At 34.2% G+C, this 17,846-nt stretch overlaps 1 protein-coding gene across 3 annotated transcripts in view; it reads right to left on the bottom strand.

The window, feature by feature from the left end:
• CTDP1 (CTD phosphatase subunit 1) overlaps positions 1 to 17,846 on the bottom strand; it is a 96,483-nt gene that overhangs the window by 16,607 nt on the left and 62,030 nt on the right. For all 3 annotated transcript variants that reach the window (XM_083822055.1, XM_083822053.1, XM_083822054.1), the window contains exon 12: positions 9,463 to 9,650. In XM_083822055.1, coding sequence (XP_083678181.1) covers positions 9,463 to 9,650 — 188 coding nt within the window. The remainder of the gene's footprint in view (positions 1 to 9,462; positions 9,651 to 17,846) is intronic.

Genomic DNA, 17,846 nt, shown 5'->3' with positions numbered 1-17,846 from the left:
TGAAACAATTACCAGAAATCTTATGATCAAGTGAAAAGTCTGATGCCAAACAAGTGTTAGATTAGACCTGCAGAGATATGAAATTATTCACAATTTCCCTGTTACGGGATCCAAGCGCTGAGTACCTTGGGACACATCTGAGGGCCAGCAGACCGAGTATTCACCTGTGGTGCTTCCTTGTCCTTACCTCTTCTCCACCCAAATACATTTCAAATCATTTGGAAAAAAACAGCTGCATGCTGGACGAGTGTTTACAACAGTACTAGAGCACAACGATGGGCAGACAGTTAAATGACTTGCTATAATATTTACTTTTCCCATCCTTTTCATCACCCATTATCTTAAATATCACTCAAAATAATTTGGTGCTTCCTATTGTTTTCCAGATCCTTCTAGCACCCCTTCATTTTCCCCAGCTACCATAGCTTCCTTCTGGAAGAAGGAAGCAGCTTTTGTGATATATGGCATTTGTAACGTGTTCCTAGTCCGTAGCTCATTTCTTCCAGCGACAGCAACCACAGAGAGAAGCAAAACTATCTTTTCAACTGGACGTGGAACAGCACAAGGTAAACCAATTACATGCTTCCCAGGTGTTGAGATACCAATCATAATCAATCATCACATAGTCTCTAGTGTTTTACAGACTGATGCATCAGCTCTCACAGTAAAAAAAAAAAAAAAAGGACCAAAGCTAAACAAACATGGGCTATTCATTAAGATGTGATACTAACAGATCGATCTTGGTAACCCTCCTGAAAATTTGAACCACTTCTCCCTGCACAACTATACATGCCAGAAGAGCATGTAAAAGACAGAAAACAAGAAATGCTTCATGCAGTCTGAAAAGCCTTCTGAAGTCTTATCTGTCCTCGATCTGAATTTGGGAGGCTGGGGGGAGGAGTGTTCCTTGCAGAATTCTGGAAGGCAGAGAGTTTTCTCAAGGGCTGATTAAAGTTTCAGATCAAAGTCCTACAGAAATCAAGGAACACAAACATCCACTGGCTTTCTTTCCAGGTGAAACATTCCTTTTGTTCATCTGGACTTCTCTAGCACCCTTCTGGTTTCAGGCCCATATTTTTGTATGTGGATAAAGTAAATTTCAAAGAACATACAGCACTGAAAACACTGAGATTATTGTAATAAATGAATCTGACTATGACACTACAGTAAGAGAAGTGAATAAATGAATCACTATACTTCCAGCTTTCCATTTTTTTCAGTGCAGCTGCAGCTCACCTACCTAAAACTGAAGATAATTATGAACTGCTTTGTTCTTGGTTCCTGTGTGAATGTTCACATAGTATTCCTGCTGTCCATAAAATCATAAGGCACAGTAACAGTCGCCTGAGAGATATATAGCCAGATAAAAGGCCCTCACTGTAAAGTTGTTACTAGCAAGAAGTACCATCCTTCCAAAAACCAAACCTATCATTTCTTGGAACAATCTAAATTCTAGCTGATTCAGGGCTAGAAATAAAATGCAGCTTTGCCACAGTCAGATGGGTTTTTAAGATTACATTATCATCAAGCCTAATACATATGAAATATTGTAGTCAACATTTGACTTACCTACATAAAACAATATTTTAAGTAAGAAAATATTTGTAGTTTACAGATTAACTCAGCTTTGTTCAAAATTAAAACTGAAAACAAAAGCATGTTTTTATACATCAAAATTCTGCTGGGCTTCTTGTTTTCCCAGACAACCATCCTAAACAAGAACTTAGTTTACTGAGAACTGACTTTTGAATCTGCATTTTTCTGAATAATTGAGAACCGATTGGGTCACCTTGAAGTCTTCCTGAAGGCTGCAAATATAACTATTACAGATAGCCAAGAGAAAGCTTTCTAACATAAACGTTATCTGTTCAGTGTAATTGGATGCTTTGAGGTTAATACTGTCATTGCTTTCTAAGAACAACAGAAACAGTATGATTTTATCTACAACAAATCCAAACCTTTTAAAAAAAAGACAAGTAATGTGCTTACACGCTTGACAAATATGTCATGTAAAAACGTAATTTCTGCCTCTCCATCAAAATATTTTTACCAAAAAGTTTCTATTTTTCATTCCTTTAAGAGCTGCTGAAGAAAATAAATATGCTTTTTTATTTAACAACCTCAAAGCACTTAAGCTCAAATTCAGTCAACTAAAAGGTTAAAAAAAGAAACTATAGCATATTTTCACGTACAAAGCTCTATTATGGCATATTTTCAAGTACAGAGATCTAGGGTGTCTCTACTTTTTGGTATAATAAAATTCTTACAAACAACATATTATAGGGGTACAGCTAACTGCAGCACTGCTCAGAAAAAAGCCATGAGGCCAACTGCAACCATTTGTAACTCCAACTTACTGATCATTTCAGATTCACTTTCTGAAATATTTCTCTCACTATTTACTTGATATCCACACACACACACTGTGTACCAACAAGACTAATCAGCAGCTGGAAACACAACTGTAATTTAACCTGGAAATTAACAGAACTTGCAGGAGATATATTTTTAGTAACAGCTTGAAAATTTAGGCCATTAAATTCATTAACAAGCTTGCAGATATTCATATTTCATCTACTTAATTGAGTGCTCGTATAAAAAACTAACCCATGTGCATATTTCATTATATAACCAATTTTACCATTCAGTGATGCTCTCATAATTTAAGTAATTTCCCATTAGAAATTTTAAAATATAGCAAGGTACTGCAATGTACCAACATTTAAACTATCAAAAAGAAACACAAAATGTGGTTACTGTATACTTCTGATAGAGACATCAGAAATGATAAAACTATTAGAAATGATAAAACTAGGACACAACACTGAACACATAGCTAAGTTTAAATGGAGTATCTGAGTTGACTTACTGTTGCCCTATTGACATTGTATGTAGGGAAGAAATACATTTGACATTGATGCATATGAACCTTACGGCTGATTAAAGACAAAATACAGAAATAGAGTTTTACTTTGGACTATTATTCAATCCACATTCTCATCTTGTGGATTAAATGTACATTAGCAACTGGAGCACAGCAGGCAAGATCTTGCAGCTAAATCCCAGCTTACATTCACCTAAAGGAACTTGTTTGTGCACGGGACAGACCCTTTGAGATACATACCAAAGCACGGTAAGCAGTGACAACCACTTGCTTCAAAGGCACACTACTCCTGACCTGAGCTAAAATATCAAAGTAGATAGGACCTTTAAGTACCAAAGTGCACTCTTGCCAACACTGTTTGCTCCTCCTGAGAGCTGTGTGCTTACCATATACAAAGAGATAGTTACTTCACTTATTACTACTTCTTTCAAACATTTGCTACAGTTTCTTCTCTGATTTATTTTTGAAGAAATTTGAATGAAAGAAATACATCCACACAACTCTGGCATCACTGCTTTAATTCACCAAGAATCCCTACTCCCCACCCAGTCATGTCATCATCATTAATCCGCCTTTGGATTACACCAACTTGGAAGAGTGACCATACAAAAATCACTACATCTGAGACTACCCAAGCGTGAAATGAAAAACAACCAATACCTCCACAGAGAAAAGAACCTACATTTTGTAATGTCCCTTACAAACAGAAAGCTATTATAATTTTCTGAACAAAGCAAAATTTTTATATTATACTTGATTATAATGCTGGCTGGTCATGATGTTAGTACATTTGGAATATGGATTATTATATTAATGAAATCACAGTTGAAAATGTGATTTGATGGCGTATAAAGGAGCCTAATTCTGCACAGCTCAAGTGATAACTCATCAAGCAGCAGTGGTACAAAACTTTCCTTTTCTTTTTGGAGCTGAATGGCATATAGAAATAAACCAGAAGATTCTTCAAAACCAACTGTGGATTGAGTTATAGCCCCATTACTGACAAATTTATTTTATGCTTCGCTTTTTTTTTTTTCTCCTCTGAACAGGTGGATATTTTAAACTATGATTTATTAGTTTTTAGACTTGCCCACAAAAACTTTTCCGTGCAAGTTTAAAAAATTTAATTCCTTTAACTTAGGAATAGAATGAAAAACTTATTTACCACAGCAGCAGAAGTAAATTAAACACAAAAGCTGAAAAATAAAGATGGGGGTGGGAGGGGGGAGAACCACACAAACCAGCTCTGAAGGTTTTAAGATATTAATAGCAAGATAACTTCTTTTTAAAAAACAAGCAAATAAGTATATATCTCAATCTCATATCTCAAATATCTCCCTGCAGAACAGTTTTCTCACAGTATATAAGAGCAAACAAAGAAGAAAAACATTTTTCACTGATAATAAAAAAAGAAAATACAAAACTCAAATTTAATTTTTATTAGCGTTTTCTACTCAGCCTTCCTGAAAATAAATGTTTAGTGCCAAGAACCTTTTATAACACTATTTGTGGCAGGTCTCCAATATAATTTCTTTCAAATTTTGTAAGCTTTTTCTTTCCTTATTTATTTATTTTAAGAAATTTAACACTCCTTAAGAAATCAGTTTAGTCAGGCATGCCTGACTTTTTCTTGATGGGTAGCTTTAATATCAAATAAAACAGCACCACACATTTATGTTCCTTACACCACATCTACCTCAACATATACCTACCAATAACTTTCAGCATCTTTTCACCTACCTGTGGGGTTACAAAGGCATAGAAAACCCAGTCCTCTGCACCCTCACTTAATACTGGTAAAACAGTGATGCAAAAACCTCACAAAAGTAGGTTGTACTCATTTCTCAACCCAGCATTTCTGTATGATTTAGTTAGCCCCTTAAATATAACATACCATAGCTATACCTCATAGTTTTGAAGAAGGAAAAAAACCCTCTAGTTTTATAGCACATTTATGACCTAATTTAATATTGAGAAAAATTTGAAAAAAAAATCAAGCATTTGCCACAGAAGGACCTACAGAGACTATCACCTTTCTGTTAGCAAAAACTTTCTAGGAAGGTTATGTGGAACAGCACAGCAAATTTGGTATAATCTTTTCACAGAAATCAATTCTGAATTCTTCTATGAAAGGAAATTTATAAAGCATTACAACTCCTGTGCATCTAACAAAGACAAATAAATGAGTTAGCCAAAAGACGTATTTCAGGCACAGCAAAGTAGAAAGAATATTGTTATTCTTCAGGGTAAAATTCATGTTGGATCTTCCATATGGTTATGGTACTTAAATAAGACACAGACTGAAAGATTAACTGTCTTATAAGAGACAAATGACAAGTAAAACCAAGGAAAGCTTTAAATGATGTAAATCATTTCATAAGAGGAAATTCTTCTTGATTTGTTAAGAAGTCTGTACATTTGCCGTTACAATGACTCAAGTCTACTGAGCAATATATTGCAAAATTGAAATGCGAAAGTCTTTCAGGCAGTTAATATGATTATTTTTCTGTTTTACACAGGTATGATGTAACCCTTCATATCATCAAAATGGGATTTTAACAGCCATATTTTAGGGCAAACATGCATACAAATTTAGACTTATGACATTCAAATAGTCCTTTTTTCTGCACTAGAAGTCTTCAAATAGATCTGCAAAAAGGAGCACTGGGTTAGCCAACTGCAACATTGCTTACACTTGCAAATGAAACAATCTATTCTCTATATTTTTGTAAGAATGGAATACAAGAATTATTATTATTTTTTAAAGTATGTTTGTGGTCAAATGGCACCCTTAAAAAGAATAAGAAATCTAGTTTAAAGATAGTAAAATGGATGATGAAAAGAAGCATGCATGCAGGTGGATGCAATTTTAAGAGTAAGACTTCCAGCTTTCTTTTGATTCTTTTCTGCTTTTTAAGTTCTCCACCAATGATTATAAAATGAATCCAATATAACAGCTGAGTTTGTCAGTGGCTTGTCTAGACATTTGCAATTATATTCTAATATTGTTGAAACTTTCCTGCTACATAAATAATTCATTTTTAAAATAAATGCGTAAAGATACCATTAAAATAACTTGTCAGTACATACTGTATCATAAAGATTGCTCTGGGAAGGAAATCACTTAAAAAGTTTGGAGAGCATTTCACTCTGATCAAATCTATTTTTCATAAACCAAGAGACAAAACGGAGCATGGGCTGTAACTACCTTTTTCGTAGCTATGTTTTTCAAGTATAGCTAACCCTATGCACGGTTTTCTTGTAAAAATAATTTTTTGTGCCTTGAAGCAGAGAAGTATTAAGGAGTGAGATTTTACCCTAGTACATGTAGACATTCAAATTAGGTCAGAATCACTAGAATCCTAGTCTGTTCTCGATTAGAGTACTTATAAGTTTTTCCAGCAGGAAATACTGGGTATGAAATACTTTACTGATCATATGAAGTGTTAATAAGGATGGCCTAACACATGCCTAACAAACTTTTTGGAGAAACACACATGCTTGGAACTTGGATGTATTTGGTCAACTTTCATCAGGGACTGAAAAAAGCACAGACTTGATCCATAGGCTACCTGTTACCCGAGATCCAACACTCCAAAATCAAGGGTTAACAAGCCACAAGCAGTTCTTTCCAAATAATGAAGAGTTTTTTTGGTTTGATTTTTTTTTTGTTTTTTAAATAGAATTTTCTCTCCTCAACTCAAGAGGCTGAACCATTTTTACTAAATTTTTCCAAAAGCAGTGAAGTGTGAAACAGAAAATCTAGAAGTGTTTTAGCTCTACCAGTTTATGACTGGCAAAGACACAAGCTGCTGAAGTGGAGTTATGTAAGAAAAAAGTGTCGGGCAACTGAATGTGACTGATCCCACCTATTAAAATGTTTATCTGAAGACCATTTCTGGAAGGACTAATGTCTTCAATCGTAATTATCATCTTCCAAAATTTCCCTTCTCTCCAGTTTGTTTTTTAGATCTTTAAGTTAATGCATCTAAGAAGGACTGGGAGTCTAACGGGCTTTTAGGCATGACTACATTGTGTATCTGATTAGTACAACAGCAAAAAGTTTGGTTAGATAAGTATTTTAGATCTTTGCCCCATGTGAAAAAGTGTTTTTTTTTTTTTTTTTTAAACAGGTTGCAATTTAATAATTCTGCAGCAACTCTTTGCTACCTACCTCCTCACACTACTAGACATGGTTACAAGACATAACTGCACGTATATCAGGAAATATTTTGGCAGTTTTATAGCCATATGTATTTTATTGCAAGCCTAAATAAGGACAATTAGGACTATTATTCTGAGAACACTAGTACAAAAGAACACGAGTACTTGGGGTGAAGATGGGCATACAGCATAGATCCTTGAATAGAAAGTTTTCTTTATGAGAAAGTGTGTATAAAAACACAAAAGATTTCTGAGCTAAGAAAAAAAAAAGGATAACGATAGCTTTCAAGTAAGCGTTCTTAAATAGAAACATATACTTAATATTTACAATGGAAATTCATTCAATAATGGTAGTTCCCTGATAGTTAAGTACAGAAACAAATTATGTTTTGCATGCCCAGAGGCCTCTTCCTTCTTAGAGCCTTCAAAATCACTTTCAAACAGAAGTGACATTAACGTTCTGCAGAACATCCTGCTCATGTGAAAACAGCAAGTTGTGCTGCCAACAGAAGCACTTGTCTTTAGAAGCTGATCCTGGATTTCAGTCTGGAATGTTTCACCATTATTTCTGGGAAAAAAACCTAGCTGAAGCTGCAGTAATTTTTTAGTTGCCTATGTACACTACATACAAAGAATGTTTACTTTCAAAGTGTTAGAAATGCAAGGAATTTCAGCCATTTAAACATACTCTTAGCTTGTCTGAACTATAGTTATATTCAGATTAAGTTGTACCACCAGGGAACACAAAAATTTTCCAGTTTGGAATACACATACTGAAATGCACACATTTGGCAAAAAGGAAGGTGGTAGAAGTTTCAATTCTTGATGTTTTTTGAAAATTTATTTTTGTTTTATAGACTTTGGACACATTAATAGCTAAAATGCGAACGTGAGGGTGATTAAAGCAAGTTGTGAAACAATGATTTAAATCCAAGGGTAGATTTACACAATTAATAGTTGGGGTGGGCCTTTGCAATAGGCCTGTTTTTTCAATGTGGCAAGAGGTGATGGTGTTCATGGTAACAAATAAATTGCAACTCCAGACTATATGACAGAGCAGAAATAACTGAAAATTACTAAATATAATTTCAGCCTTGTTATTCTCCTAACACCTCAAGGATGCCAAATTTCAGAACAGAAACTTCTGATCTTGCTGTATGCTTGTATAGCACTTAGTTTTTAGAAACGTGGCCCCCAGAAACTGTAACTATTATTTGTGTTGGAATGGACGAAGCTCTTGGTTATTTCAATCCTGCTGTTTAACGACTGTTCTTACATCATCTCTCTGGTACCATTACCACATATAACAGATTGACTATAAAAACATCAGTTCAAGACTTCAAACTTAAAATGGAATTAGGATGACAGACTCCTTTCTACCAAGCAGAATTTCCTGCCTAGGAAGCATACAACATCAACACCTGTATCAGCACTTTGTGAGCTGAACTCCTGTTTAGTTAGATCTTATTGTTCAGAAGGCAGTAACTTCTAACTTGGACTGTGGTACTTGCTTTAATCTTTAAGCAGATGGCTCCAACTTATCACATGAATAGCCCACAAAAGTCAAAATAATATAAATAAATCACTTAAATCCTACTACTTACATTACCCACTATTAAGGAAGAACTATTAGTTCATTTAAGCTACTGAGCTTAGATTCTTACAACAGAAAACAGTATGATTTCATACAGATAAGTGAGCAGAAAAGCTACAGTGCATGTCTTTGTGTTTTTAATGCTTGGTGGTACAGGATGATGATCCCAGCAATTCTAAATTAAAACTGATACGATCTTCATCTTACATTGTCTTCTATATATTGTCAGGCTTAAAAACTTAAGGAGTTGCAGATTGAGAACCTTTCCGCAATGTATTTAAAATAGGCATTTATTTCATCAAGTTCTAGTTTACCAGCAAATTGGTTTCATAGCCATTGTTCAAACAATCAACAGTGGGACAGTAAAATCATTTTTGCAGAGGAGACTAGTAAGTGCAAATGAGTTTCTAACCTAATTTTTATGAATTTCCCACCAAAATCTCTCAAAAATTCCGAATTAAAAAAAAACCAATAGCTTCTCAAAACTGTACTTAATATTTTACTCAAAGTAACTCTACAGACGACATTGTCCCAAATCTGATTAAAGATCAAGACTATTTTAAAATAAGCACAGGTTAGTGATCTTCAGTTCTTTCAAAACAGATGAGATCCTGGTTCTCAGTAGATATTTATTACAACCATTTCTTTAAAACAATCCCCAAATATTGCAGAGATAAGCAGGGCAATTTCAACTAGCTACCAAAAAAAGTTACCTGCATACTTAACAGCAACAAAGATTGCATTGTCAAAAAAACACAATAATGCAGGAACACAGTGAAACATAATTAATGCTTCTTTTTACATTTGAAAAAACTCATACCTGGGTACACTGCTTGTTAAGCTTTTTTCACTTGATGACGACGATGACGATGATGATGATCCAGGTCTCTGATCTGTTTTCATTCCTATAGTCTCTGTTGCACTAATCTGAGGTTTTTCACCTTCCTTCTCTGGCTTTTTTTTTTCACTATCACTTTCATCACTGCCTTCTCCTAAGATGTCATCAACCTGCCAAAGAGTAAAGAGTCAGTGCATCCTCTAACAGAGTATAATATAATTCTTCTGTATTTACTAGATAGCTCTTAGGTAATCATTACGAATATGCTTCAAATTTTCTTGACTTTCTCTTCGAAAATTCATATTAAACACCAATAGTTTGAATGAAGTTTCTGTAACAACTCTAGCAACATTCTATTCAAATTAAGTATTTTTAGACTGCTTAACTTGATAGGTGTATATATATACTCACGTACATGATACAGTTACATTTGAAGGCATTTGCACTTAACTATAGTAATACTGAAGCTGTAAACAATAAACTATATTAATTTCTAAATGGACAGCATTTGTAACAGAAAGGGATAGATATTTTATACTAAAATTTATATTATAACATATATGAACAACCACTTGTGCAAGGCAAATTAAAGTCTCTAGCTAATAACTATTCTTATATTTTCAGATATTTCTAGATAGATATGTAACTTTAAAGAAGTGTATTCCTAAATACTACAGTACTAATGGAACTGAACATAATGAATCCTGCTGTAACCAATTTGTCTGCTTATGCTAATTAATAAATGCAAATTTATGAAAATGTTTATGTATTTCATTAAGCAATTATTTGGCCTTTGTTTCCAAAAAGTTAGCATTGGATTTCATACTCTTCCAAAAACATGTTACTTTGCTCTGTCAGGTCCAGAACTGCTGAAACTAACACTAAAAGCAAATCATACTCATGATCCACCCTGCTGAGTTTCAAAGGCTTGTGTCCTTTTAGTTAGCATTCAACTTTCAGAAAAACAAGAAATCATGAGAAAATATAGGCGAAGATCCCACAGGAGGATATGGAAAGAAGCTATCTGTGAGCAGTCCATTATGGATTTTTTTTTTCCTGAAAGCAGCTTTTCTCAGCATAAATTGAAATACATCTCATTAGTCTCAATTCTCACTAATGCCACATCTGCTTTTTGAAGACAAAGAAAACCTCTGTGCTTGAACACAGACCAAAAGATTTTACCCTGTTTAAAACAGATTAATTCCAAAAGGCAAACAAAAGCCATGAAATAAGAAGGGTCACTTTATATCTAGTGCTTCATAAATGCACCTCCATTTTTATTTTTTGTTTTGTTTGTTTACCTTGATATGCATGGCTGGAAACTCAGAGCTACTCTGTTTCTCAAACTAAGTGCAAAATTCAACACCTTTCCAGTATTCCATCACAAATATGGTAGAGGTAAATGAAATACCATCTTTTCCACAAAGAGAACTCAAGGGAGAGTTTGCAAGCAAGGCAGAAGAGGAAATAGAAAATACAGAGTTTTGTTATCACCAGAAGACCTATTCAATTTTATTTTATTTTTTTATGATGTCCTATGAGAGAGACAAGACACATGACTCAAGATAATGAAGTTGCTCCACAGGGCAACTTCACACATGTAGGTGACTCCCACCATACTTCTTCTGTTGACTTCAGAAAGATAAAACATGTAGCATTTGTCTTCAGTCCTCTGCTAAACAGACAGATTTGAGGGATTTATTAATCTTTCTAATAGCCAGTAGTAGTCAGCTGCTCCTGTCTGACTGAACATTTTTCTTCCTTGTGCTACTTTCCACTGAGAATTCTAACCATCTATATAGATGCAAGTTAGAAATGATGTAGAATGATGATTTTGAGACTCACCAGCATAAGAGAAAGCAAAGACATTTTGTTATAAAGTACAGTCATCAAAACTTTATTTTTAAAGCATTTAATTATTTCAGGGATATGCAGCTCAAGCTTTACAAAGTGGTTTTAAAAATCAATGCTATACTATCCTGGGATGTAATGATTGTTAAACAAAACGAAAAGTAACCTGCTAGGTTCTTAGAGCTACGGTATAATCCAGTTTTCCATTGGCCTTTGTCTTGATACATTTTTATTACATGAAACATTGTTAATACCCAGCTCTCTCATTGTGAGGGCTGTGGAGAAGCCATAATCAAAAAGAACCACCTACGAGCTTAGTGCATCTGAACACAGATGACATTTTCAGGTAGAAACTGCAAGAATCACTGTGTCAAATTAACAGATCTCATTATTGATGAGATACAGCTCATCAGTATTCATGTATTAGACGAGATGCAACTCATCTAATCCAAACTGCTTTTCCCATGACCAGAAGTTGTCACACGTGGAAAATAAGAACCGTGGAATGCAAATTGATGGTCAAAGAGACTGGAGAGACTGCTAGAGATAAGTGGACAGTGAATCCTGCAAAAGTGTGTAAAGTATATTTTGGTGTGTACAGAAAACACAAAATCTGAAGTGTTCTAGTACCACAGTTTCCGAGATGGAATGGCAGGAACACAATGTTTGTATATCTTTATTAAAATAATACTCACCGTAACTAACATGTCCAAGAATTGACAGTCAAATGATAGAAGAAATCTACAGCTATAACAACTCCTTTCCAGCAAGTCTTGTGTTTAAAATTGCATACCCTCATTGCTAAAGCAATACTTCTCCAAGAAGTTGTATTTTACAGATGTCTCTCACAAGCAGATATTCTATTTTTTTTCTGAATAGTGAGTCCCATCTGTGTAAATCTTTTAAAAAACACAGAGTTCTACATTCAGGTTACAGATTAGAGTGGCAGTTGTAAAAGAATGCAAATTTATGCACTAAAAAAAAAGAAGCCTTCCTCAGTTTATTTTCTACCACTGTTTAACTGGTTATAGAATTAAAACATTTGTTTCAAAATAAATTTGCAAGTTAATTCACAGCAAGAAGCGTATCAGATGCCAAAGACCAAACAGAACCACATACGAAGTGTAAATACCAAATCACGAAAGAAAATTGGAAAAATAAGGACAGATTAATAAGAACATAGGGGAGAAGGTTAAAGAAAGAAGTTACAATATCTATAGACTAGTAAAAGGACTGGATGAAGAGGAAAATAATTATGAGAAATGACCGATTAAAATTATCAGAACAGCCTTCATTATAATTTGTACAGAATAAAATTCATACATTTTGAAAAAGGAACTAAGAGAACTCTGCAACATTAATAGAGATAATGCTGAAAGCTAACAAGAGCTCTAGACTACATGCATCTATCTATATAAAAATATTTACATAAGTATACTTGATATGAATATATTTTATTTGAATATAAAACCTATATTAAGAACACTTGTATAGATCTATTTCAGTAGAGCTAAATACATATAAATAATATATTCTATATATAATAAATATATAAAACATTTGAATATTTTAATATAAAAATAAGCTGATCCATTTTTTGCAGGGGGTGTGTTTAACTACTTGAAGCTTGTATGTATGAATAATATCTCTGCAAGTAAAAAAAATCTGGGCAACAAAAATTGAAATGTAGGTTTAAATAAACTAATTTTGTCATAACCTATTGAGTGCTGGATCAAACAACATCTTGTCCGAAATATTCAACATAATAAGGAAGGGATTGGGGGAGGGAAAAAAAAGACCAGTGAGGACAGGCTCTGGATGCTAAAGCTATGATTAGTCTTCTAGATAGCTTCCAGCTTTCTAGGTTTTCGAGCAGAACACTGCCTACCAGAAGTATTGCTTCCCTAAAATACTGAAAGAAAAAAAAATGGACAGACTTACACACCCGAATTCTCAAAAATAAACACATAAAGTCATTTTATGAGAGGATAAAAAAACTCAAACACTAGATCAAAAGTCTTTAAATTTCCAAGTGAAAACTTGTGGCCCACAGTGGCACACATAGGTTAAGTACTGAACCATGGCTAAAACCAAATAAATGCAAAGGAAAAAAAACAGTAATAGTTATTGAATATCAGTTTGTTGACATTCTAGCTTTTTATACAAAATGGTACAAAATTAAGAAATAGAACTGTGGTGTGTTTATACTTTTTTCTTGATATTGTGTTTAATTATTCTTGCTCCTGGTTCTTTAATTTATGTATAGATACACTTTTGTTCTTTTTCTTTCAAATATTCGTCAGGTCACCTTTGTATGCTGAGATTCAGACTCTCTACCTTTCAGAAAAAAACCCACAGCACCAAACAACACAAAAACAGCCCCAGAATGAATTTCTTCATTAACAATCATGGAACTATTAAAACATTTTACTGTGCTTTTCGAATACAACGATATGAACTAAGTAATCAAGTCTCCATCCATCACTATCTTGTTCTTCAGTGGCAGAAATCTCTGAATAAAAGCAATCTTCTTCTCAAAATGTGTTATTTAAAATATCTTATTTTTCTAAATATCCTATTGTATTTACAGACAGAAGTTGGATGCAACGATCCTTGTGGGTCTCCTCCAACTCAGGACATTGTATGATTCTGTAATATTTTTGTGTTGCAGTTGTTGCCTTTCTTCTCTGTGAAGGTGTATTGCATATGGATAGATAGCTCTCTTAGTTTAAGTGGCAAAGAGATTTCTGAGTTACTTTAAGAGCCAGGCCTTTACAGTGAGAGCAAAAGAATCCATAACATGTGCTTCCCAACCATTGTGGTGTGGAATTCCTTTCATCTAAAGTTATTGAAATGCACACTTAAAAGCCAGCAGCCTTTAGTAAAAGACATAACAGTTTTAGGATGAAAAGCAATTATGAGGGAAAAGAAGCTTTAAGCCTTCGCTCTACACTGAGAACATCTACTGCTATGATAAAATTTGAAAAACAACTTAGAAGCACTATGGAAAGGTTACTTAGAGGAACTCTCATTGGCAGTCACCAGAGATTATACTTGGACCTTGCTAGGGAATGAACAGTGGCAACAGCAGTCCCAACGGATGTAGCTCACAGTACCAATGCACAGCACTGGTTATAAAGCTTGCATACATTTTAATTGCAACCTTGGGCAATAATGTATACTCTTAAACGGCAGATACCGCTAGGAAAAAAAACTAATGAAACAAACAGGTTGCATATATTAATTGGACAACTTAATGTTTGCAAATGAAAAGGTAATGTAACTGTGACTAGAACTGTACAATTCACTGCATGGTTTTTACTCCACAATTAACACTTAAACTGGAAAGGAAATATTACCTAGAGGTTACACAACAACACTATTAGTAAAATGCAAGGCTAATAACAATTCTGCATCCTAGTTTATGATAAGCAAGACTGTTAGCCATTTAAAGAATGCCATTCAGAAGTCCTGAATGTCTTTGAATTTCCCAGCTGGAAAGCAATGTCTAGATTTGAGTAGAAAGTTTGCAAAAAATCAAGATCTTAAGGACAAACACTTGAAACCACTAAAAAGAAGCATGAGCTTGAGTCTTTCCTTGGTAATTAGGGTGCCTCAAGAGCTGATTTAAGCATTCTGTGCAGTTCTTCTAAACACCAACATTATTATTAGCATAATGAAATTGCTTTGAAGCAGCAACACTTCATGATGTTGGAAAGAAAAGAGCCCATTCCTAACTACAAATTTTGGGAACATAAATTCCCATGGACTAAGAGTTACTAATTGTAAAAGTCACAATGATCTTTTAATTCAGTCTCCAAAGAGAAGACGTCTCAAGAGAGATGGCATAATAGCTTCTCCAAAGTCTCCTGAGTCAGCAACACATCTGCAGCCTGGAAACTACTGCTTTATCTGATTACAAGGCCATTCATACCTGTAATCTTCCTTTCCCTTACTCTATTTTCAGAAGAAATCTTCTGATAAAAGATTGTTAAATTGCAATAAACTACATCATTGCAGTAAACTACATTTTTTTAAATGGTGCAGTCTAGGAATAAAATAAAAGTGACTGCAATACCTATGGCCAGAATACAGCTGTTTATCTATCCTAGCAGGATATTCTTGTCAGGAATCACTGATATACAAGACCAGCATTTCAGTTCAGCTCTGACTGCACATTATCTTATGATTGTGATGGAGAGGAAGGATAGATTGAGTCTACCAGAGGCAAAAAGGATAGAGCCCTCTATTTCTTTGGTTGCAGCATTTCCAAAACAACAATACCTTAACAGAGATAAGAGATCCCTGACTTCTAAATGCAATAATTCTTCAATTTAGACTTCTGAATATATCCAGGCTAAAATTCCAGAAAGTAATCTTCTCCAACATGAATTAAAAGCCAATAAATAAAGTGATCTACAACTATACTTCAAAGAAAGAATTTTTAGCCTGTTGCTGACCGTTACTCATGAAAAGTTTTGGCTTTCTGTTAAAAAAAAAAAAGTGACTAGTATGAAGAGCGCTGTCCTTGAGTTCTTTGAAAGGAACGATTCCTCACATAAGACATGGAAGGAACACTGCCTCCTCAATAGGAAACACACTTTCATTTTAGTAACATTGTTCGACTCTCCTATACTGTCATGCTTAGTTTTGCAACACCACATTCATTGCTTCCCCATTACTACTTTACCCAGTCATTAAGCAAAATGAAGTTAAGAGTCAAGTAAGACACATTCCTCCACTCCAAGTTCACTCAAGTGACCACAGAAAGCATGCTAGAAGAGACTGAGACCTCAGGACTAGAATACTTTGACATACTCTGCACCACTTGTATCATTTAGCCACAAGACATTGAAAAATTTTGACACTGGAACTTCCTCCCCCCAATATGGTAGCTAATCTAATAAGTTACCCTTGATCTTAACTGTTTTGTTTATGAAAACTTTTGATATTGCACTTTGTCTCAATGAACTGAATAGATTTTATATATATATTCTTCTGAACTCTTATGTTTAGGAACAGTTATCTGAGAAGCAGGACTTTATTACCCATATCTTCAAGAAAAGATAGGAATTTAAGATGCTTTTAGAGGTGATATTATAACACTGTGTGTGAATGATTAAACTTTCCTACAACTTAATGAAAGTCTATATTAAGAGATCTGGACTTACGGTATTTTGAAATAAAATATTTCCTTCTATAAAGATGTCACTGGAAGGTTAAAATGTTGGAAGTAGATTTGGACCTGATTTTTACAATCATGTATATTTATGCATGTGATTCAACACCCCTTTCTTTTTTCACGTGCAGATTTCCCTGTTGTCCAACACAATTACTACCAGCTCATTCAGAAGGTGGTCAGTCAGTAAAATCACAAACACAAAAAGAGCCTTATTATTATTTTTTTCACCCTATTAAAATCTTTTCCATAAGATCAAAACTGTCTTAGTACTATCCTGTTTTTGACAAAGTGTGTTGGCATGCTTCAGGTTTGAAGATAAAGCCTGGCAATGCTGTTAGATAGTCTAATCTGATAGACTGAAAAACAAATTTCATGTAAACATTTTAAGGAATACCACCAAACCTTCGAAAAAATCTTTTAAGATATTTCACAGGTAGTTTATTTAGATATTGACTTTCATGTCTTGGATCACTACATTTAATTTCAATGCACTCTGCTGAAATAGTTGGAAAAATCAAAACAGGTTAGAGAAAAGGCTATACACCTACATACATGGTCATGAACTGCATAGTCTTCTCTATTGGCTTCCCTACTGAAAATCATAGGATTTGACTGGTAAACAATCTCAAGAGTTTGAAGGAAAAAAGTTGGAAATGGTAGTCTTAAATTCATACTCCTCTTCCTTTCAGGTTAATATGCTTTTTATTGTCTGCTTATCAGCTGTTGTCTACTGTGTAACACGTAAGTACCAAATATTTTTTTTTGCATTCAAAAGTTTCTAGTATTTGCCTCGCGATACTACAAAACATTTTAAAAACCAGACACGTGGTCTGAAAAGCAGAAGAATCACACTGAAGTCATACAAGGCTTTTTTGTTTGTTTTAAACATAAATGGCTTATCTGAAAAAAAAAATCAAAATCTAGTCAAAGATTTTTCTTCAACTCTGTCACCCAGAAGTCTCATTATTAATAAAAAAACAAGTTTGTTTAAACACTCCAGTTACAGTTTACATATAGCATTTACATGTTATCAAGTGCAAACATCAAAAAGCTTTTGCCCTGAACACCACAATGTTTATGATAGATGGAAAAAAAATAAACGGTAGACATTTATCCATAAAACCTCCAAGAACTATTTCTTTTCATAGACTTCACCATAGAAATTAGGTTAATTGGGCAGCAAGGCAAACTGTCTACAGAATCTACAGTTTTGTCACTTCCAAACACTGCGCGTCTCCCTCCCCCTTCCAAAAAAGGCCTTTTTCCCCTTCTTAGAACAGTTAATATTAAACGGTGGAAACTCATTGTACGCCTGGTTGTATTAGGAGAATAA

This window comes from Anser anser, assembly GCF_964211835.1.
Source record: "Anser anser genome assembly, chromosome: 2".
Lineage (NCBI taxonomy): Eukaryota > Metazoa > Chordata > Aves > Anseriformes > Anatidae > Anser > Anser anser.
The sequence above is the reverse complement of the archived record's forward strand: the minus strand, read 5'-3'. Positions and strand labels throughout refer to the sequence as shown.